The 22,432-nt window shown below is 45.3% G+C and overlaps 2 protein-coding genes across 2 annotated transcripts in view; one reads left to right on the forward strand and one right to left on the reverse strand.

Annotated features, from left to right (window-relative positions):
• T265_09054 (hypothetical protein) overlaps positions 1–22,432 on the reverse strand; it is a gene marked incomplete at both ends in the record, with an annotated part of 42,308 nt that overhangs the window by 3,023 nt on the left and 16,853 nt on the right. The window contains 8 exons of the mRNA XM_009175023.1: positions 2,540–2,582; positions 6,692–6,759; positions 8,104–8,305; positions 9,991–10,181; positions 10,206–10,287; positions 11,598–11,690; positions 15,470–15,784; positions 18,339–18,481. Coding sequence (XP_009173287.1) covers positions 2,540–2,582; positions 6,692–6,759; positions 8,104–8,305; positions 9,991–10,181; positions 10,206–10,287; positions 11,598–11,690; positions 15,470–15,784; positions 18,339–18,481 — 1,137 coding nt within the window. The remainder of the gene's footprint in view (positions 1–2,539; positions 2,583–6,691; positions 6,760–8,103; positions 8,306–9,990; positions 10,182–10,205; positions 10,288–11,597; positions 11,691–15,469; positions 15,785–18,338; positions 18,482–22,432) is intronic.
• T265_09053 (hypothetical protein) lies at positions 14,284–16,760 on the forward strand (the record flags this gene model as incomplete). Its single annotated transcript, XM_009175022.1, has 4 exons — positions 14,284–14,349; positions 14,867–14,968; positions 16,133–16,250; positions 16,651–16,760. The coding sequence occupies 4 exons, from the start codon at positions 14,284–14,286 to the stop codon at positions 16,758–16,760; spliced, it is 396 nt and encodes a 131-aa protein (XP_009173286.1).

The following is a 22,432-nucleotide window of genomic DNA, read 5'->3' on the forward strand; positions in this document are numbered from 1 at the left end:
AACCGTAAGACAACACTGTCGCGTTGTAGTCCTTATCTTTCATTTGGGCATTGATGTCACGTCGACTCCACAGTGCCCAAATTGGAGGAAGACAGAACGAGCTTTAGAGATTCGAGCGATGCTGCTATTCGGTGTGATGTAGCCACTTAGATATGTGAATTTGTCCACTATTTCTAATGGTTCCGATACCATGTCAGGTTTTGGTGGTGTACTTGCCCAATAGCACTTTGCCCCTTGAAGGTGTAAAAGTTCATATCAAAACGCAAGGCAATATTAATCAGATTATTTAGTACATCGCTGTATCTGGATGGAATTTGCCCCGGTTAGTGTAACATCGTGCGCATACTTAGGGTTTTCTTCCCAGGAGGTGGAGGACATCGCGAACAGTCCTTCGGAAATCGATTCGATTGGGAATTATAAGAGGAAAGGTGACAAAGGACAGCCCTGATAGACTACTTTTGGTGATGAACTCAGGATAATTCTCTTCGTGGACTTTCACGCACTCGCAGTAAAGTGAAAGGAGAAAAACTGGGGTTGAACAATATGATTCAGCTCCTGAAGACTGCGCAGATCAGCATCGGCACCTGTCCGCCATGATGGCAGTGCTCTTAACGGTTCGATGGAAACCTTCATATTTCCCATGATCTCTTCGAATGCGTGCACATCAATTGAAATTCCATGGATCACACCATAAGCCTTTTCAATCTGCGGCGTCTACGGTAAACGACGTTCCTTCTACTGGCAGCTAGTTCAGATTAGAACCTCCAAAAATGTGAACGTCTATTTCTGTTAGGCGGCTTGGACACCGAAAGCCAAACAAATACTCCGCACAACCCACATGGTGTCCACGTAGACATTGCCTGTTTGTTTGAAAATAAACGACGCAGTAAAATCAACGGAGTCAACCCATATTCTCGATTGTATCACTCTGGACCGGTCGGCATTGGTATTGGGCCTAACCACATAAGCTCATATATATCAAGGGGGCCTATATATCTGGTGTTTAGGATACCTCGCTCCGTATGATTTCTAGTCAGTCTCTCCTCGACACGACCATCTGACCACACATCCAGGAAATTTGGGACACACCGAAATGAAGTCGCGAACTGGGTATCGAAGCTGGAATCTCTAGATGAACGCAAGTTGGAATACTATGTGACGTTATCGGAGGCTGTGGCCTTGGTCAACACTTTGAAAGTGCCGAAATGTCTGAAAAGCACTTCTTGACAATATGGCCGAATGAGTGAGAACAGTTCGCTAGCTTGAAGACATTCTGGGCTTTCTCAGTAAGGGAGTGGAAATCGTACCGAGGTACAGCCCAAAAAGGCACGCGAGCGGATTATGCACATGCACGCGTAATATTCAGGTTTCAAAACCCCCCATCAGATTTGACATCTGAAGCGTCCTAACATTGTGTTGATAGTATAGGAAGATTTGGAAATCTCAACCGAAGTTTCAAACTGCAAGTGGGTTCAAGCTATGCGGACAGGCCGAGAAGTACCGATAAACGACGCGTTAAATGAATGTCCAACATTCAATTCCAGGCCTACCATAAGCATATGAAGCCTTACTCCGACAGGTAGATGTTCGAGAGCTTGAAATGTGTGTGAGAATCAAGACGATTCAAGCTGGGGTGATCAACCATCAAACTATGCTCATTGATGTTGCTTCGGAATAACGCAGCTCTCTGTGTACCAGTGACTCCACAGACCATATCGGCTTTGAAGCCGTAAAGCAAAATGGACCATCAGACCGCACACGGGCGTTGTCATTCTAGAGGTCAGTTTTAAAATGGCTCACCACAGTCAAACCGGGTGTTGATCGTTTGCGAAATCAGATGGTTTAGAGGATCAGGCGAGAAGTAGGATTAGATTGAAATATGTACAGACCCCACCACTGGCCGCCGCTCGAAAAGCTGTAATTCGCAGAGAATATGGAGACGCATTATCCTACCAAGAGGACCGCTACGAGGAACATAACAAGAACTGAGCTCATGTAAGAAGGGATTGTGAACTACCACACAGCGCTACGTATTTTCGGCGGCCCACTGCCACAGACGAGTGCTCCATACCACTTTAATTTTCTCAGTAAATCTTTCCGATAGAATGTCAGGGATCGTTGACCGATTGTTTGACGGATGGCGCTTAACAGTAAGCAGTTGATCGCTATGTGGTTGCCAAAATACACGATACTCGTGGAATCGAATGCGATGTTACATACAGAACAACTAAGGTTTAGAAGACGAGAAAAGGTGGGCAAACATGTTGACAGTCACAACGCAACATAGGCATCTTGGTGGACGTCAATCAGCACTGAACGCCGCGTCGCCTGTAGACGGTTCGAATGAGAACCCTAGTCACGTAAGAACCACAAAGCCAGGGGAAACGTCATGGATTCGACCTGTTGCTAAAAAAGCGGGTACAAATCAAACAATCAAAATTGTGAAAAAAAATACAAAGTCGATTCATCACTTAAAGATCGATGGAAAACAGACTATGTGGTATAAAACTTACTCGCGTATCACGTGCAGATTGCTCACCCTCGTTTGACAAGGAAGGGAATCAAACAAGAGGATGCAGGGCCTAGATTCAGCAAAAAAACGAAAGAAGGATAGGAATGGATAGTAAATAAAACGGCTGAAGAAATCATAGATAGAAACAAGCTTTGGAAGTAAGTGAAAGTCGAGACTATTGGACTACTAGATATCTCTCCTAAAAGTCCATACAGTGGTCACAGGTGATATGATACAAGAAAAATCTCTGGATATCAGCAGGCCTAGGAATATTGCTAACAACGTATACCACTGGTCATGCTGCAATGGTATATTAGTCTTGTGTGGTTAACGTAGTGACAGTTTTATCTGCTAGCTATGGGTACTTCCATGCGCGACCAATCGGGCTACTACTAAGGCATCTAGTGGTTGAACTGATTCTGCTCATCCGTCCACACTTCAAACAAAACTTTGATGTAAGATTACAGTCAAGATACAAACATACATATTGGATTGGGCAGATACTTGTTTGTGAGCGCTGAAAATCTACCTGACTTGAAAAACCTTAACTATCAACTACCAACTGCGAACGTGTCATACGCTGGCTCCAACCACTGTAGTTTCGTTTACCAATGTAGGAAAGGGTTGAATAACTAATTAACAATCAAACAGTGACAGCCCCTCACTACAAAACTGTCGCTCAACTCAAAGTGAGTGCGAGCGTTGAAGTACATCGATGATGCCAAAGAATACAGATGTGATCAAAAAGTGAGAACTGTGTTCGAGCCAAGGACCTCACAGTGTCTTGGAACACAGTATCTTGTGTGATGGCTACTGAGCTATCTCGGGTGCACTGAGGTAAAAAAAATCGTCAACTTTGAAAGGCGAATTCGGTGGTGGCAATCGGCGCTTCGTTAAAGAGATTGTACTGGAGGCAATTGCTTAGGTGCAGAGACATCAACAGGTGTGAAACTGAATCATGCTTGCCGGTATCTTTATTCACTGATAGATCTTGCTTTCAGTTTCCCATTAAAGCTGACCGCAACTGAGAACACAATTTAAGTTACTGGTATCGGATGCATGCCTAAACACCCTTCATTTCAAGTGGTCAATGATTGAACGAAAGCAATTCCTCAAGGAAGTTGGTCTGCTGACATAAGAGGCACCGCCTGACTATTGAATCATTCAGTATCCTCAAGTGTTGCTCTTAGCTGCTGCATTTTAGGTCAAGATCACCAATTTTCTATGGCCTGCATATCGGACATAATTGAATGGGATAAAACAGGGAGTGGTGTTTCCCGACACAAAGCTAATTATATTAGGTTGTTGGGATGAATTTCTGCATGATTGGTGAGGTGCCTTACCATTGTATTGAGGTGTGATTATGCTGATATCAGTGTCCATCAGATGGCTGGTGTTTACCCATCATTGATGCAACCGGTATATAAAATTGAACCTCAGTGCACAGATAATGTTTATGTCTGTACAGCCCCGTGCTAAGCATGTGAAAAGCCACCTGATAGTCCTTAGCCACATTCAGAAGGGCGATGGCTGAGTCCTTCCGAAGCATTTTAACCTGTTGGGTGGACCAGATCGGGCCAACCATTCATGTTATTCGAGTCGTGTGCCTGGTTGTCTGATGTGGACAGCGGGACAACTTGAAAAACCAACCGCACGCAGTCTGTGCCCTCATCTTTAAGCACATAGTCTTTTTTTCATACTCAGTGTTACTGTAAGGCGTACTACGCTGAACACTGAGCATCTGGCAGCCGTAGAGTACGTAGCGTATGACTTCTGAGACACAGTAGTGGAATAATAGATTTGTAGCTCATTTCATTTCCATGGTTGATAATGATCCAGGCGCTCTTTCGGTGCTTAGCCTCCAAGTCACAAGAAGGATTCACAAGGGATGAGATACTGTCAGTTTGCCCAAGCCTAGACAGCACCAGTCAAGATGCTAAGGTTGAATAGGATCTTAACCACTGATCTATCTCGAGTTCATGGTTACTCATGCCTACATTGTTTGTGTTGATTTTGATGAAGCGATTGGAGTATCAATTGAGGAACTGAATGAGATAAGTCAATTCAATGATACGATCCGCTTTATTTGAGCGCATTCGTCTGAATCGTCCAAAGGGCATTTGATGCAACTGGAGTTACACCACTAACAATTACATATGCAGATTTGGAGGAAGAAGTGTGGAGATATGGAAATACTGGGAAGATCAAGATGGTGGATCTCTGGTGCCATGAGTACGCAGTTATGAGGAGTTTCTGTGTACTTCAAAACAATCTTATCTAGGAGATGTACACTCAACTGCACACTAATTTAGTTTGGAATCTCGGCTAGGCTATAGTCAAATTCAAACGTTAGACCGGTACAGACAGAAAATCGCCAGCCAACTCTCCAGGAATGTCTGTAGGTGGATTACTACAACAACCGGCTAGAACTTTATTGATAAAACCGCGAGATCAATTAGGAGGAAGCGAGTAGCCAATTACACGGTGCCAAGTGAAAGCTCGAACCAGCCAGTTATCCGCTGGGCTAACTGAGTGCGAAAAACCTCACTCATGAGCACAGCGTGAAATCTAGCCATGTACGCCACGTTGGGAATAAATGAATGTGGTCCTGTGCTCGCCTGCAATAGTCAGGCATTGTAGAAATTGATCGAATTATGTCCAACGTAGAAAGCGTCACAGTTGCATCATTTCTCATACATTTCGTGGACAAATGTGCCATTCAGGACACGCTTTTGCACCCTGTTCCTCCAGTCTTCACCTTTAACCCAGTTACCGTCTGACTGTTGTTTTACATTAGGCAGTGTGGTAAACTGTTCCCATTCTTTCCAATCTTTAAACGCCCGAGACATCGTATGTTGTACTTTAGTAGGTATTGATCACAAAGGTCCAGTGGAGCCATTTCACAGATTCCGTTCGGTACGCAACCGAGTCGGGCCCGTACACAGGCTGTTTGCTGCGAAACTAGCCATTTGAGCGTGGGTTGAATTCGTCATGTACTGACTCAGATGATGCGCTAGCAAAGACTAAAAACAATCAGGCTTCCTGTCTGGCCTGCTGTCAGCTCTGGGTTAGCTTGCCGATACCGTACGGCACCCAGCGTATCAGCTGTCCTGAGTGTTTCAACAAGGGACTAACAGTCGTGAGACAGCACAGTCAGTGGATACGGCTTGCATGTTGATTCATGCCATGTCCAGATCACTCCAACTCTAACCTTGAAAGAAGCATTGTGAGCACTGAAGCTGTCTTGCACACAAGTACCCAGACTACGTCCTGCATTCGGGTTCTCACGTTGGCGGGTAGGTCAACCAACCGTAGTGTTTAGCGGCCATTGGCTGAAGCGTGACGGAAATGGTATAGTCGCTGTGAGCTGATGCGCACAATCAAAGTGAGTATTCAAGTCCTACGTGACAGGTGTGACTCAGTCGCTGATCAAATAAAGCATTGTCATGAGAATACGCACATACGCACCATCGATTCTCCGGAGAAAAGATGCGGGACGAGGTAGGAGAATAAAACACCCATGAAGAATTTGCACAAGCGTTATTTGCTTGCCGCTGCTGGGAAGGCGAAGCGACAGACGTGCGCACACACTGCCAGGCGAAGAGTGAAGGTGCGTACACCGATATCCAGGGTGGTTTGGAATTTGAGGCCTCCAAGGAGTTTTGCCGTGCAGCGTTTTAAAAGCAGGATTAGTAGTATAATGACTCGGGAAACATATGGCTTGAATGTTGGGTTCTTGAATACTTCCGACGTAAGATTGCATTTGATATGTGCTGAACTTTAGTCCAAGCGACCGCTGCAAAGTACTTTCCGGTCTATACGTTGACTGTCATGTTAGGTTCACACACGGTTTCAAGGTCAAGTATGCTTTCACTCGGGAACTTACAACGTTGATACGCTACGCTATCGTAACTAAAGACACAAATAAACGGTATAGAGGCCTACTGAAAATAGAGCTAAGGGGTTAACAGTCATTGCCTTATTGCACAGGACACCAGTATGCTGGTACACAGAACTTAGGTGGGTGCAAGAGGAAGACGCTTCACAAAAACAGCTTCGCACGCGGGGACAAATTCCATACAATGGTTGTGATGAAAAAAAACGAAGCTAGAATTCCGGGACAGAGTGGAAGAATGGTATGATAAACATGAACAATCAAACAAGACACAGTGCACTCACATAGCATTGATACCACGCGAACGAAGCCAAGCCAATCGACGTCGCCTCCAGCGATCAAACGCAACACCCTATGAGACAAATCATTTGGAAAGAACAATAAACGTACACTCCGGGAATGTGTCGCATCAAAAGCAAAGTTGAAAATAAATGACAACAGCGCGTTCAAAATAAGTGGCTTTTTTGGAAACCGGCTAGAATGCACTAGGGATAGATATCAATCAGGGAACAAGCACTGTTTGTGACAGGACATTCGATAAAGGCGAGTATATATGATCATAACTCAACAAGAGTGCCTTTACGATCAAAATTTCCTCTTGTAAGTGGAGCCAATCTATGCACGGTCACTCGGAAGATTATTGAGATGGTTCAACAAGGATGAAACAAGTGGGAATTGCTTCTCCACATAAGTGAACTTCATTTATGGGACGAAATCTCAAGCAGGAAATTTCCACAGTTTCCCATGAAATCTTTTTTAACCATACTTACTTTTCATGCAGGTACGAGGCAGGGAACACCAAAAACCAAAATGACTATTGTCTCGTGTAGCTGTGTGAAACAACACTGTACAAGTTCAAAACCGATACAACGACTGTTTCTAAAGTCTTCAAGTCATTATATCCTGGGATTTTTGTGGGGTGTCGCGATGAAAAGCGCTCGAGAAGAATCTCAGGGTGTTGATACAAAGCCAAAGATGGCTCAAAGTTTTGACATGACACCCGAACCGCTGCGCACTTATCATGGCGCCATAAATTAGCATCAAGGCATTTGTGGATTTATATGAACACTGTCAATTTACCGTCAGGTCATGGTAACAATTGTATCGACAAAGGACCTATCTCGTGGAGTAAAAGAATACCTAAAACCGACGAAAACCAAGGTGCCCAAGATAAAATGTGATGCGTTTCCGTACTGTCGTGGCCCAGGAAATTTGAGAACCAGTGGGCGGAATGCCGTCACATGAAAAATTGAAAGAGAAAGAAGTCAGGTAAAAAGCGGGGGGCGACCTTCCGTCGTTCGGGACTGGAAGGGTAAGAGGTGGTCGACCTGAAAGTGCGGCAAATCAAGTGACCTGACTTTTGGGACAACCATCAGCATAGGAGGTGACAAGATCAAAAAGTAATGAGGGGCACAAATTCTCAGTAACCAACTCATATAAACAATGTTCGAACGTTTGGTCAACTGCCCACAACTATGGGACGAAAGAACCAGTATATCCCCATTGTACGCTAAAATTCAGTTTATGTAGACCAACAGATCAAATAATGCTGACGGTGACCGGCTGACTAAGCTGGCGAGGAGCAAAATCTACAAGCAAAAAGTAGCCCAAGTCTAGCATGACATGAAAGAAGCGCATCCAGACCAGCAGAAATTTTTTAAGAAAGTTGCTGTCCGGAGCACCCAAAAGGACTCACCTTAGGATCATCTGACCGCCGTTCAATTGGTTCCTGGCTGATTGTCTTGTCATCAACGTCGTTCGGGAATTTGATGAGATCCACATCGAGAAATTCATTGGTGAGTTGGCACAGATCAAAGGCAGCCGCTCGATACAGCGCTGTGTAACTGACCATTCCGGCCATCCACGGATAACAAACCAAGCCGAGAAACCAGTGGGAACTGTACGGGGTATGTACACAAAGCGTACAAAGCAGGAAGTAAGGCACAAACATTACATGTAAACAACTATGGTAATTAGGCAGCGGCAGACAGACGAGTCCGCGCTCACCCCTAATAAAATTTGCATTGAAAGCACTCAGACAAACGAGGCTGCTACACACCTCACGAAGAAACCATCCATAACATTTATTCGAGAACGCTGACACTCTGAAAGTGACTTAGAACGGCAAAAAGCATCGACGTGCCATATTTGAACTTCTGAAAGTATAAGGAGTATGAACACAAGAAAAATCAGATCGCTGCGACGAAGTCAAGTTACCACATCGAGGTTCTGTTGCAAATTGATGCCGATCAGCCGGCAACAACTATTCGTGTGGGGATTTAACTAAAGGGCGGAATACACTTCAAAAGAGCATGCCCAATTATATATGACCTCCTAGCCGGCCTTTAGGACTACGCAATAGCTCAGTTCAACTGTTACCTTCACGTTACATGAAAGCTACCGACAACACAAAACGCATAAAACGTATTATAGATATTGGTGATAATATACTATTCGGTGCCAAATATAATTAAATGCAAGGGTTAGAGAGAAAGCAGGACACTTTTTCATCACCCCGCACTTTAGCCCATGCAGGACAGAGTTGTTTTCTTGTGCAGAAATATAATCCGAAAATTCTTTAGCGGTCCGCTGCATTGCTTGTTTCCTTGGGTGGGAAGGCATACCAATTAGTGCTTATCATTCCGCTGTCTGGAGCAAACGTTGAACCGAACACATGTTTGTCTGGTCTACTTTTGTCCTGGCCTCATCTCCGTTTTATGAAATGATATCAGAGTGACAGAATCTCCCGCCGTGTAAAACACGAGGGTGGTTCATGGTTCTCATGTGCACCAGCGCTGTAACTGGGACCTGGATGACACTTACTACCACACACAAAGATAGTTTGTAGTCAGAGACCCTCCAGTAGAACAAGCAAAACAAGAGTAGAGCGGCTCTAATGGAGTCTTGTTAAAACAAGCCTTGAGAAGAAGTCGTGAGTACAGCGGAGCATATGAGTTCCAGATTGTAGTTACGGTGGAAAAAGGAAGTAATCGGCTTGACAGCGGGGTAGCACAAATCGATTGAAACGACGGAATCAATAAAGGCGAGTGGAACGACTGGACATTGGGAACGGCAAGCGATCGTTAGAAATCCGAAGGAAGGCAATGGTAAGAAGGATGAGGTGGACTGAAAGCAGTAGCACCATCAGCAAATGCGTCAATTCTTACGGGAACAGCAAAGAACATATGATTTACCGGAAACAAAAAGGGCTACACAGAAGAACGGAGCATTGAGGAACCCCACGGAAACTACCCATAGAGGTGCTCACAAACGTTGGAATCCAGCTGATTAATCCCGAATGTAGACCGTACAACAGTCGTTAAGAGAGAACAGCGTGTCAAACCTGACAGAAAACTCTCAAGGAATTAAGTGACGTTGCTTTCGTTATACCAAACTTGCTCACCACAGACTAGAAGTGTGACACATACGCTTGCAGATACCCTGTGGGACAGCTGTCTCTGAACAAGTATCAGTGAGCATTCATCAGACATGCACTTTAGACCATGCAGCAACTTTTTAGTCGATAAAGATCCCAGGGATTCGGACAAGATGTCGATGAATGTGTGCGCGGGTTGAGCATAACTTCCCCCCCCCCAAAAAAAAAATTAATTTGTTAGCTGTAGCATCCTTTCGGTGCCTAACTGCCATGCTACCAGAAGGTAGCGTGAGAGCTGGGATACTGCCAGGTTTCCCAAGCCTAGGCAGGGGAAGTCGAGGGGCAGAGGTCAGGTTCGAACCACGGACATTCCGGTCAGTAAACTGGCGCTCTAACCCCTAAGCCACTGAACGTAACCCAACCCTAAGTGAGTTTTCCCGTAAAATGGGGGAATCATCGTTCAGACAAACGAACTGAAAAGAGGAAGCATGATGTAGGCCAATTCTGGCTAGACATAACAGATTTTATCTGGACCGGGAGGTTTGAAAACGTCAAATGAGAGAACGATTGGCGGACGCTCCGTGTGGTAGGATAAACGGGTAAAGCAGAGGATGAAGCGTCGGAGTTCTGAACAATATACTGAATATACTGGTTTCCTCTTCGGGGATACCATAAAAATTATGTGAAAGGGGAGGGGAACTGCCTTGGTTACGTTCCAGAGGGAAAAGTCTCTATGAGCGTTTTCGATAGCCGACATTGCGACCGACACATTTGTCGTTCATTCCATCGATAGCATTCTGGCGGAGGCGGTCAGGAAAGTAATCAGAGTGGGGGAAACAGAAAGCATTATTGAGCCAATGTCTATGCACGCTATTAACACGGGCAACAACACGGAGGCAGTCACGGTTAATGCGCGTCTAGAGAAACTGGATATAAACAAGTGTACATCATTTACAAGGAAATTTTTGTCGAATGCGGGGATGGGTTATTCAAGAGACGTTCCCGGAGGTATGAGAAAAAACAGACGCATACTTTCCCAGTGGACTGAAATGTGGTCAGAAATCAGGTCGATAGGGTGGGGGAAGATGGTGTAGGCACTGTAGGTGCAAGCAAGTGTTCATGAAGTGGTCTGAGGATTTTGAGAGGGACAGAAGACATCACGATACAGGGTGTGTGGCCGGGTTTGTGGGAGGTCACCGTCATGGTTCGGGACACGAGTGGGAGAGGTCACAGGGTGGGAAAAGCAATTGGTTTTAGAAAAACACTGCGGCCAATTGCGTCAGTTGAAGTTGGGTTAGTAAGGCATCTGGAGTTATGATTAGTGACGTCGGACCGTAGAATGATGAAACTTGACATTCGGGGGTACTTGATCGGCCCCGCAACAGGACAGGAGCCAAAGAAGCAAATATATCTATTAATTCAGGTGGTCGTAGATCAGATGGCTGTTGATCTGTTCGCCGAACTTGGCACTTTACTCGCAGCCGTTTCGTCGCCGATCGTGGAGAAAACATCAATGTGCCGTGATGGTAATCTTGACCGTGCAATTTATCGCATCACCCTAAGGTTGCAGCTCTCGTGCCTGTCAGTCCATCAATCAGTAACAATGTCGCACAATATCCGAGCCTGATTCCTAGCTTCTGATTTCGTGAGAACGAAATGCAGACTTATGCAATAAGGTAAATAGAATAACTGGAAGTAAACTTAGAAGATTCAGTTCAAACGATTGAGGAATTTCGAGCAAAAAAGGTTGAGTCGCTGATCTGTAGATGATTAGACCAAGAAGTGAAGACCTGAAAGGCACGGTATTAACTTACGCCTCATTTATTGGAATGATAATATAGTCTTTGCAAAATAAATCGACCCGACGCGTCCACTTGGCGACATTCGCATGACGCGCCTTGCTGGATCTAATGGGAAGAGAAAACGAAGGACAGATGCGTATAGCGCATAAAACAACTTCGGAAGCAAAGGCAAACAGATGTAGCGGTGGCACTGTATTTTGACTTCCACGATGCGTAAGTTTTGAAATTTTTTTAAAACGATTTCAGCGTGGACAGCTCCACAGCTCCGGAGTCAAGGTCATTGGAATACCGTGTTCTCATACAAGGAAGACGACATAAAGGAAGAAAAGGCAAAAAAAATCGTTCAGCTGTAGCGCCCTTTCGGTGCCTAGCTGCCATAAAACATAGAAGGAGTCACGAGGGCCGGGATACTGTCAGGTCGCCCAAGCCTAGACAGGGGAAGTCGAGAGACAGGGGTCGGGTTCGAACCACGGACCTTTCGGTTAGTAAATTCGCGCTCTAACCACTTGGTCCACCTCGCAGCGAGATAGTATATGAAAACAATAGGCAAGGGCTGCAAAGTTCAGCACTCAGTGAGCATTCTTGCAAATAAATGTAATCAAAGTGCACGAATTATGACCACAGAGCCCAAGGTAGAGTTAAATGGTTAAATAAAATAACTCAAAATGACTTCACTTGCAGGAATAGTTCTCAAACCGGAATAGTCCTCAAACCTCCAGCTACTATCAACGAACAACAAGTAGTCCAGGAGAGACAAGTGAGGTTTGCTTATAAGAAGTCACCCCTCGAGAAGCCAATTAACACATAATCATGTGATGTGGATTCCGTGATTGAGGGCTGAGTGGTGCGATATCCTAAGTGCGAGTTACCCACAAAACGGTGGCCAGCCGCTCGCGGTCGAACAATTTGGGCTTCAAACATCAGCCGGGTGATTGCGGGCTTCGAGTTACCCTGGAGATTCGTGAGTTGTACATTGCTCCTCCGCTTCAATTGCACCACGAAATATCGATTAAAAGATTCATATTCACTTTGCAAATAACCACGTTTCTGCTAATGATGTTACAAACCTACATACTTACACAGTCCACTTACAAATCTGTGTGCTGCAAGTGATAAAATTGAGTGGTCTAGGCATCGTTGGATCAGTGCAGCACAAAGATAGGACTATTGTTGATATAGGTGAGGCGTATAGTGCATGGCGTGTGCTTCGTTTACAGAAAACTCAGCAACAAACAGAGAAAATTCCGATGACCGGAAAACAACCTGATCCATCGCTGTGTGCTGTGTACTTTTGGCTGAGCACCTGGGAGGCTTGAGTAGGGGGTTTCATAAACGCTCTTTTTACGTACAGGGCGTTGGAAACAATACAAACCCATTTGCAAATCAATTTGGTTTTCGCGAGAGACTCAACTGAATCTCTCGTTTCTGATATTCTACAACTGAATGTGCTGCACACAGGCCGCCTCATGATTCAGTTGGCACGATATTCGAGATATCACAGTATGTTTTCATAAAGAAAACTACTCACAAGGTTACTGAAAACTCTTCGACAACCCATGACCGGTTTCGCCCTTCTTGGGGCTCATCAAATAGGCGCAGTCCCCTAGTTTCCGTCAACTTTATGTTCTACTTGAACCCAAATTGCACTGTTTTCGAGAAATACACTAATTTGCAAATCAATTTGGTTTTCGCGAGAGACCCAACTGAATCTCTCGTTTATGATATTCAACAACCTGATGAACCTCAAGAAGGGTGAAACCGGTCGTGAGCTGCCGAAGAGCTTTCAGCAACCTCGTGAATAGTTTCCTTTATGAGAATACAAACCCACTTTTGTGGCGTATGCTGAGGTTGGGAGATCCATTCAATGGTGTAGTGTATGAACAGTTTGTATTGACTGCATTCCAGGTGGCCTAAAAGACTATCTAGGTGGAAATGTCGGGAGAAAGTAGCGTGGGGTGCAATCACTTTCCGTGAGGCTTGCACTTCCATGTGATGGATCAGCCAAGACCTGTGTTCCCTAACAGCACTGCAAGTTACATAAGAGTCGACGACTCAACCGACCTGACCAATTGTGGATAATAAGTTGGAGCACACTGCTTCTTACAGTGGCGATGGAAATTTTCGACTTGCTGGCTGGCTAAAAGGGAAGAGTCATGCAGCGGAGAATGAATGGAAAGTGGACCGTTCGGGACAGTTAACGTGATGACCGGGTTATGAAGGCGATTGTTTGTCGTTTACACAATGAGTGACGAAATTATATTACGATGCATTTCGCCTGATGAACTTGGCTTGTTTGAAAGTTAGAGTGCTTGGCCCTAACACGGTACGTATTGTGACCATTCGAACTTTGGCCGAATGAATTTTGATTTCCAATGCAGGACGACTATACATGCTGCTCTAACCGTTTACGGTCATCCGTTTTCATAGGGAGAAACAAATCAGAGAAACGAGTACAAGTTTCCTGTGAAAGCGAGATGGACCAAGTGGTTAGAGCGCGAATTTACTGATCGGAAGGTCCGTGGTTCGAACCCGACCTCTGTCTAGGCTCGGGCGACCTGACAGTATCCCAGCCCTCGTGCCTCCTTCGTGCGGCATGGCAGCTAGGCACCGAAAGGGTGCTACAGCTGGACGATCGATTTTTCCTGTGAAAGCCAGTAGAGCTGGCCACAGAGATGAATATATGGTCTAATTGGTCGGTATGCGTTTCCACAATACAGTAGGATCACCGAATACGAAAGAATACCAAACGGTCGAACAAACAAGAGTGTGCTAGGCAGGACGATGATGAATTTTTCATCTTTGTGAGCTAACCAACAGAAAATAAGCGAGAGAACGGTAACAGACTGTGCTGAAGTTAGACATGGTGTAAAACTTAGCATCGACGAAATAAGCACGAATGAATGGTGAGAAATAGGATACCAATGGAGTAAATGCATACATATAAACGAAAGGCCTTCCCACCATCCTACAAAGGTCAGGGGTGATGTACTGAAAAAAGTACAAACGGTGCTTGCCTTGTCCCTGAAGGATAACAAGTTTAATGTAGCCCAAAGACGACCAATTGTGTCGGAGCCTTTGAATCATGCGACCACGCATTGTAAAGCCTGTTGGATTCTGGTGAAATTCACGTTTGCCTGAAGTTAACCAAGCTCTAGAAACTAGAGACTAAATGCACCCTGGCAAGTTGAATGCTGTTCTCAAGAAACGCTTTCCACCTCCATGCGACGTTTCCGAATTCAATTCTGATGCACTGAAATCGTCCAGCTGTAGCGCCCTTTCAGTGCCTAACTGCCATGCACGAGGTCTGGCATACTGCTAGGTTGCCTAAGCCTAGACAGGGGAAGTCGACAGGCAGAGGTCGGGTTGGAACCACGGACCTTCCGGTTAGTAAATTCGCCCCCGTGATGCACTGACATCTTTGTATTGTGGTATTCACAGGCCACCATGGCAAAACACACAGAACCACTTTCAAAACAATCATGTGGAAGGTTACCGTTTTATCGAAAGAGTCTGGGGATTAATGATCCATTGAACAGGGTAGACAAAAAACAAGTGTTCCGAGGACGAAAAGATTCGCTCCGGCGTTTTGCGCACGACCGCTTGTAGGTGTCCACTGATAGGTCAAGGATCCAAGTGTTTTTGATAAACCGATTACATGTAGTGCAATAGTCTTGTTTGCTGATATCGCACGTTACTTTGAACACTAAAAATCTATGCAGGAGATGCTGAAATATGCTAATCTCGTGGCGCCCTCAGTTCAAAGTAGTTCAGTCGAAGAAAGGCATTTGTGGTTGGTAGCTGGAACTATTTCCAAATGATGCAGAGGTAATGAAATTGGACGCAGATGGACGAGGAATGCAGTAGGAAAATAACACCAGACTTACTCGGGTATATGCCCAACAAAACCAGAAGCGTTATTCTGCCCGGTAGTCACATTCGCCGTGGGTGGATTTGCAGTAGGGGGTCGGCAATTATTGACCACCGGTGTAGGTGACACTCCAGCAAGCCTGCTATAGAAAAAGCAGTTGAACAAATAGGTGGCCTGGCGTTGCACATCCGTCAGCTGTTCGAAATACAAGTACTTCAAATAGAAATTGATGATAGCATCATTCAGCAAGCCTCCCGGAGCGAGACAGTCGAAATCCGCCTGTGTTAGTGTAACACTGTCCGTAGATCCGGGCGGTTTATAGTCAAATTTACTACAGGACGGGAGAGGTGGAATAAATTAGGTAAGAATACTCAGTCAAACCGAAGTCTAACGAGTCAGCTACACGCATTCGCACACACATACACACACATACACATGGGTGAGTCAGGATATTTCAGTAAGAATCATGGCGAACTCGTGTTTTCCCTGGGCGTAGCAAGTTGAGTGAGGAGCCAACTGAAAAATGCAGGCACATTCATGATCGTATTTTACGCAGTTTACGAGTAAGGCACACAAACAAAAGTACTTCCTGTGACTAGCATATGAGTTCGATTCATACGTAGTGTTTCTGACGTGTTTTGCCGCAGGTAACGTCATAACTTTATTTGATTTTTGCCAGATCAATTGTCAGAACCTACGAGGAGTGTTCCACCCTCAACGGGTTTCATCAATCACAGGAAATGTGATGTATCAAGGTCATGATCCTCGGGAAAGCATTCAGAACTTTACAGTCGCGGGTGTGTAGCCTTATATGATCGCCTCCGCGTCACGTATCACCCTCAGCCACCGCTAAAGTCGATGCATAACACAGTGGCGGAAATAGTAGGATTGATTGCGCGAAATATGTGACCAACAGATACATCGGCCAACAAGTCTGAGAGATTGAATACTTCCGTGCTGACACACAAACTTGGTGAACGGACCATGACGACTCCGGGACTCCAAATGAGTTGGACGCGCATGCTGTGAAAGTACACACCAGGATTACAGGATTAAATGTGGGGACATGAGTGAGTCATAAGGGAACGAGGCCCGTTTGGCCGACCACAACCCCTTTCAGGTTGTTGTCCACACACCTGCTACTCAGGTAAGTAGCAAAGTTCTGTCCATTGCTGCTTTTGGAACTTCTACTAAAAGGAAATCGTTCAGCTTTAGCACCCTTTCGGTGCCTAACTGCCATGCCACCTGAAGAAAGCACGAGGGCCGGGATACTGTCAGGTCGCCCGAGCCTAAGCGGAGGAAGTTGAGAGCCAGAGGTCGGATTCGAACCACGGACCTTCGGGTCAGTAAATTCGCGCTCTAACCACTGAGCCATCTCGCCTCCTTAACTCCTACTAAGGCCAAGGGCAAATAAAAGCGTCCCAGGTGGTTTGTTTAGGTAGGACCGGATAAAATTATGTACGGCCACGCGCAGTGGTTCTCAGTAGACACCTGGTTTGATCACTTTATGGTCCTCATAAAACGGACCGGTGGAGGGCCCCATGGACCTGCTGGGTAGATGGCTTCAATCGAAAGCGAGCACAGTCTAGAAGGATAGCCCTACCTCTTCAAAAATTAAAGATCACAAACTACGTCCAGCTACACCATAGGTGAATACTAGGTGTTCCATTGGGAAACAAAACCCAGCGGTCGAGAGAGCAGTTCGGAACAAGTCCGACCAGGAAAATGCCTCTAACTGACATACAAAGTAACTAAGTAAAGCCTAGTCGATCCTGAAAACTAGTTTCTTCTTTGCAATCAATATCTTCAAATTCGCGTATCATAGGCTTGATAATTACGAGATTCCCAATGAGAATGATAAAGCAGTCGAATTTGTGGACCAATTTCAACGAGCAGGCTAAATCACAAATCACACAGGGCAGGCATAGAACGACTGTCGAAGTGAGCCAGTGAATTAATAAAAGTGCTACACCCATTACACTTATAAAACAAGGACAACTTTTGACCCGAAAAGACAGACTATAATAAATCATGCGGACTAACTCCGGTGCGATTTTTGTGTGATGCTGGTAGCTCGTAGTGGAAATGGAAACAATGTATGTCCCGAAAATAGGGCAACTGCTATGCACCCGAGAAGTGGACTTTGAAGTTATCGTGTACTGACGTGTTTGTCAGACCTGAGAGTTTGAGCGACAATAGTCAGAGGCTGGGTGACGCACTTGTTGGTCAACAAGCATGGGTTTGTTAGCCAGCGCTTCGTCACAAAAAAAACGGAATGACAAAGAACGATAACGAACGTCCACATCTTCATTACAATGCTCTCCGATTTGAAGACCTAATCCAAGAGTTCTTCTGCTGTAAGTCGTACAAATATAGTGGTTCGGGTGAGTTAGACCGCTTCACTACTTGATTAGTAGTCGCCAAAAAAGAATTATGGCCAAAGGCGAGCACACTGGTATAATCTGATTCGTCCAACGAGTGTTGGAGTAGGACGTGCATTGAAGTTTGGAAAGCCGGGAATTCTCGTTGTTAGTACCTGAATCCAATTTTTAAACAAAAAAAAATTACTTACATCTGATTCCTGCCACTTTTGGTATATGTAACTAAGCTTCAACATTTGATGCCAAGCTCGTCCCCTGACCGTCTAACTGATCGAAATAAACCTTCGTTAGCGATGAGAAATAACAAAAAACAAAAATGCGGGGGTACATGGACGAAATGAACAGCTTACAATGACTCCACTTTTGGTATATGTAACTAAGCTTCAACATTTGATGCCAAGCTCGTCCCCTGACCGTCTAACTGATCGAAATAAACCTTCGTTAGCGATGAGAAGTAACAAAAAACAAAAATGCGGGGGTACATGGACGAAATGAACAGCTTACAATGACTGCGTCTGGGGCGCTGTTGAGGAATTGGGTTTGGGTCCAGCGGCTGAACTGAGGATGGGTGGAGAAGAGGTTCGGCTGCAGTCAGCACTCTCTTCGGAAAGGATGATCAAATCATCATTATCCTCATCCACGGCGTTCTGTAAACAGTGTCAAACGAATGAACAAGAGCTGAGTTAGGATGTGAATACTATCCAGGTATGATACAGGGAACGTTAATAGCCTGGGTATATTTGATGTTTTAGTTCGTGGAACTTGGCGATTGTGGCAAATGTTCTGTCACCAATGGAGGTGGCATCATCAGTGCGTATTTGGGTAGCGGTGAGCCGTGCAAGGATACACGATGACCCACCGCTATTCTGCCTGGTACCGGTGACGTAACCCCGATTGGTAACACAATCGCAAGGCCTAGCGTACAACTCAACTAGCAGCTATACAAGCATATCGCTCGTTTATTCGTCTGGTGAGTACACGGTGTCAAATAATAAAGATATAAAATGTAGTAGGTCAGAGGTCGACAGAAAGTAGAAGAAACAGGAGAGCGAACTATTCTTAGTGAACAGACAGAGCTAACTAGGAAACGTTCTGGCAATAAGCCCTAAATGTGTGGCTGACGTTGCCACTGGATTCAGTCAGTTCGGCTATCCGGCGACACACCATGTCACCAGGGGGCAATTCTCACCCCTCTGATCACTAAACTTCGTATATTCTTCAAATGTCTCAGGCTTGGATCGAAGCACACAGGTGCGATTCTTTCTTACTCTGTTATACGCATAAGTGTCCGGTCCCTACGCCTCCCAAGAGAGATGGCTCAAGTGGTTAGAGCGCGAAGTTAACGACCAGAAAGTCCGTAGTTCGAACCCGACCTCTGCCTCTCGACTTCCCCTGTCTAAACTTGGGCAACCAGCCCTCGTGTTCCCTTCGGGTGGCACGGTAGCTAGGCACCTAAAAGGTGTTACAGCTGAACAATTCAAGCACCTACATGTATGTTTTATTACTTTTGAAACTACCATGCTGGATTCTCTCTCCCCCAACCCGCTTAGTGAGCGACAGGGTGCTGGGGGCTACACATTCGTTCACTAATAATAGCGGGAACAAGGAAGAGGAACGATCCGAGTTCGGACGGTTATAGTTGTTCGAGAGATTAAGCGTGAATGTTATTATTCACTGGTATGTCGTGCCTCGAAATTTCCGTTCCAATACCACAGAGTTAAGCGAAGAGAACTTTGATACTCAACACAAAATCGTGCGAAAAAGCCCATCGCACGTGAGGCACGTGTACCAATTTGCGTGACTGTTTCCTTAATGTATTCAAGTCCCCGTCTATAAAAAAACACTTGGCATAGCGCAGTATTACTATGGATGCTCCTATAGGAACAGGGCAGTGGTTTGGTGGCACTGAGTGGCAAAAATGCAGAGTGATCTGGCGCTCTTTACACGGAAGACAGGTGGAAGGTTTTGAGTTTCAAAGACGGGCACGTTTGGTAGGTTTAACAGAAAAACTTGATACCGAACAAACTCTGCCTCAACCCATCGGTTATTGCGGAGGGTTGTGCTGTGAAAATGGGCTGGGTCCTATGTATAACACAAAGATAATCATTCACTCTAAATATTGTCCCTTCACTGCTCCAGAGGCCTCTCCAACAGAGAAGGATTAATTTACTTTCAATCATACATCCTTCCGAAGAAAGTGTGCGGCAGTTTTCAGGGCACTTATTTTCAATGGTACTTCATCAGTACTACACTCCCGAATGTTACCCATTATACCGTCGGGTAACTCGTAATTCTGTCGTTTTGTCCCAAGACCTAGAGGGTGCATGCTTTTATCAGCAGGACCCAAAAATCACCATTTCCTGTAAGTTACCGTGAGAAGGAGAATAACAGATTGCCTTCTGCACAGTGGGTAACTCAACTGAGAATTCTATTCAGCACCATAATCTCCAGGGTCTTGTTCACATGCCAAGCATCATGATCATCACTGATAGCATGAAAGCATTAGTGCATGACTCCATAGCGTGCTCAGTTATTTAGAAGAATGGAGCGGAGCTGTTTCCAGATTCCAGAACATGCAACCAAAAAATTAATAATATACGTGAGAGCGAAGAGAAGTATATGATGCCATTCATCTTTCGCACATGATCTCAGAGTTGACTAAGGACAACAGAAGGCTGACATCAGGCGCTTTTCATGTGACAGATGTGACTACCTATCACTAGTCATGGCAGACTAATACAGCCCCCCTCCCACCAGTGTTTCTCTCTCTCTCTCTTGAGTGTCGTAAAACGAAGAACCTACAAAGGAAGAACACCGAAAAACGTTTATTAGATCTCTCCTAGAATGTACGGTTTCTCTTTGGGTGGGATGTCACGACTGATGAGGAATGCCACTGTGGCTTTCACTCAGGACAAGTACTTGGGAAGGGTCACTGTAGTTGTATGGTAGAGAATCAACACTCGTGTTGCCACTAGTGAAGAGGCCGGCTCTAACAACATGGTCGCATCTATAACTTGTGGGTTCTCTCAACATTAGCTCCGGTTCAAAAGCGAATCCCGAATCTTGGCAACATCGTATGAGAATCATGTGATGTGCGACAGCGCCCACATATTTCGCCTTTAAACGTTGTTACTAAAAGCGTAGCTAGTAGGCTAACATCAGCAGTAAAATATTCGGCGGTTAGGAGAGGGATGTCGCCCACCGGACCTATGGCAGGATGTCTCATGGTTGGCTCCCTAGAAATCAGTTGTACAATTCATAAACCATCTTGTTTTGTTCACAATATTTTGTCGAGATTGGGTAGAGGTAGGATCACATTGATCAAGAACTGGTGTTACCGGAAGGTAATCACATTGCCCGATCGATCGCAGTTGACGCATGTCTTCAAGAAAATAGGATGGTGGACCTTGTTCATAATGGAAACTACTCGCAAGACTGCTGAGAACTCATAAACGAGGGATTCAGGTGAGTCTCCTGTAATAACTAAATTGACATGCAAACGAAGGTAGTTGTCAAATTTCGTGCAGTTTGGGTTCGGGTAGAACATAAGGTCAACGGAAACTCGGGGCTGCACCTACCTCGTGAACCACAAGAAGGGCGAGGCCGGTTGTGGGCTGTCAAGGTCAAATTTCTGCAGTTTGGGTTCGGGTAGAACATAAGGTCAACGGAAACTCGGTGCTGCACCTACCTCGTGAACCACAAGAAGGGCGAGGCCGGTTGTGGGCTGTCAAGAGTTCCCAGAAACCTTGTGAGTAGTTTAATTCATGAATATTGTATCAAATGAAACATGGGGCGCTCACTGAGCAGCACATTCAGTTGAAGAGATTTAGGTGGGTCACGTGAAAACTAAATTGATATGCAAATGAGTGTGCTTGTCGAGGGATGGTGAGCCCTCCATAAATCGATCACTGACGAAGGCGGATGAAGAGGGTCATTGCAAAGGGTTGAACGGTGTAGGGAATTTATTCAGGGTAGCTTGCTTCATTCGCAGATCAGTTATTATCTGCAGTTACATTTGATAAACTGGTTGGCCAAGAACGGCTGAGTGCAAATACTCACACGAATTAAATGACAGGGCCAGGCAAGTTCACCCCTCGAAAATGCTAGTTGCGGACAGCAAGTTCATTGTCGTATCACTATGTCTGATGTGGTTTCGACGATACGATAAAATATAGCAAAACCCGTACGACATAAGGGGCATAATTAGGCAGGTGCATACGAAACCATGTGGATTCGTGCTGTTGCACACTGCATTACAAACTTGTACTTGACCTTTGTTAGTTAACCAAAAGATGGAGTAGGCAGAGTCAAAACACCCATTACATCAAGGCAGATTGGAAAAGGACTGACAGGGTACAGTATTTCAACCCTGTCCATTGTGAATCAGCTCACCCCTACCGAAACGAAGATCAGCCGGGCAACGTGAGAATACACGACGAAACAGGAAAGACTGTACAATCGCACCCGCAATTCTGATAGGTCAACTATGCTCGAATGGTGCCGGATCGGCGTTTGACAGTTTTCTACAGCTCAGTGTATCTGTGGATTATAGGAACCCAAACCAGAGGAAATCGGTGCTGGTTTTCGGCAGTTGTGAA

This window comes from Opisthorchis viverrini, assembly GCF_000715545.1.
Source record: "Opisthorchis viverrini unplaced genomic scaffold opera_v5_253, whole genome shotgun sequence".
In the NCBI taxonomy this organism is placed as follows: Eukaryota; Metazoa; Platyhelminthes; class Trematoda; order Opisthorchiida; family Opisthorchiidae; genus Opisthorchis; species Opisthorchis viverrini.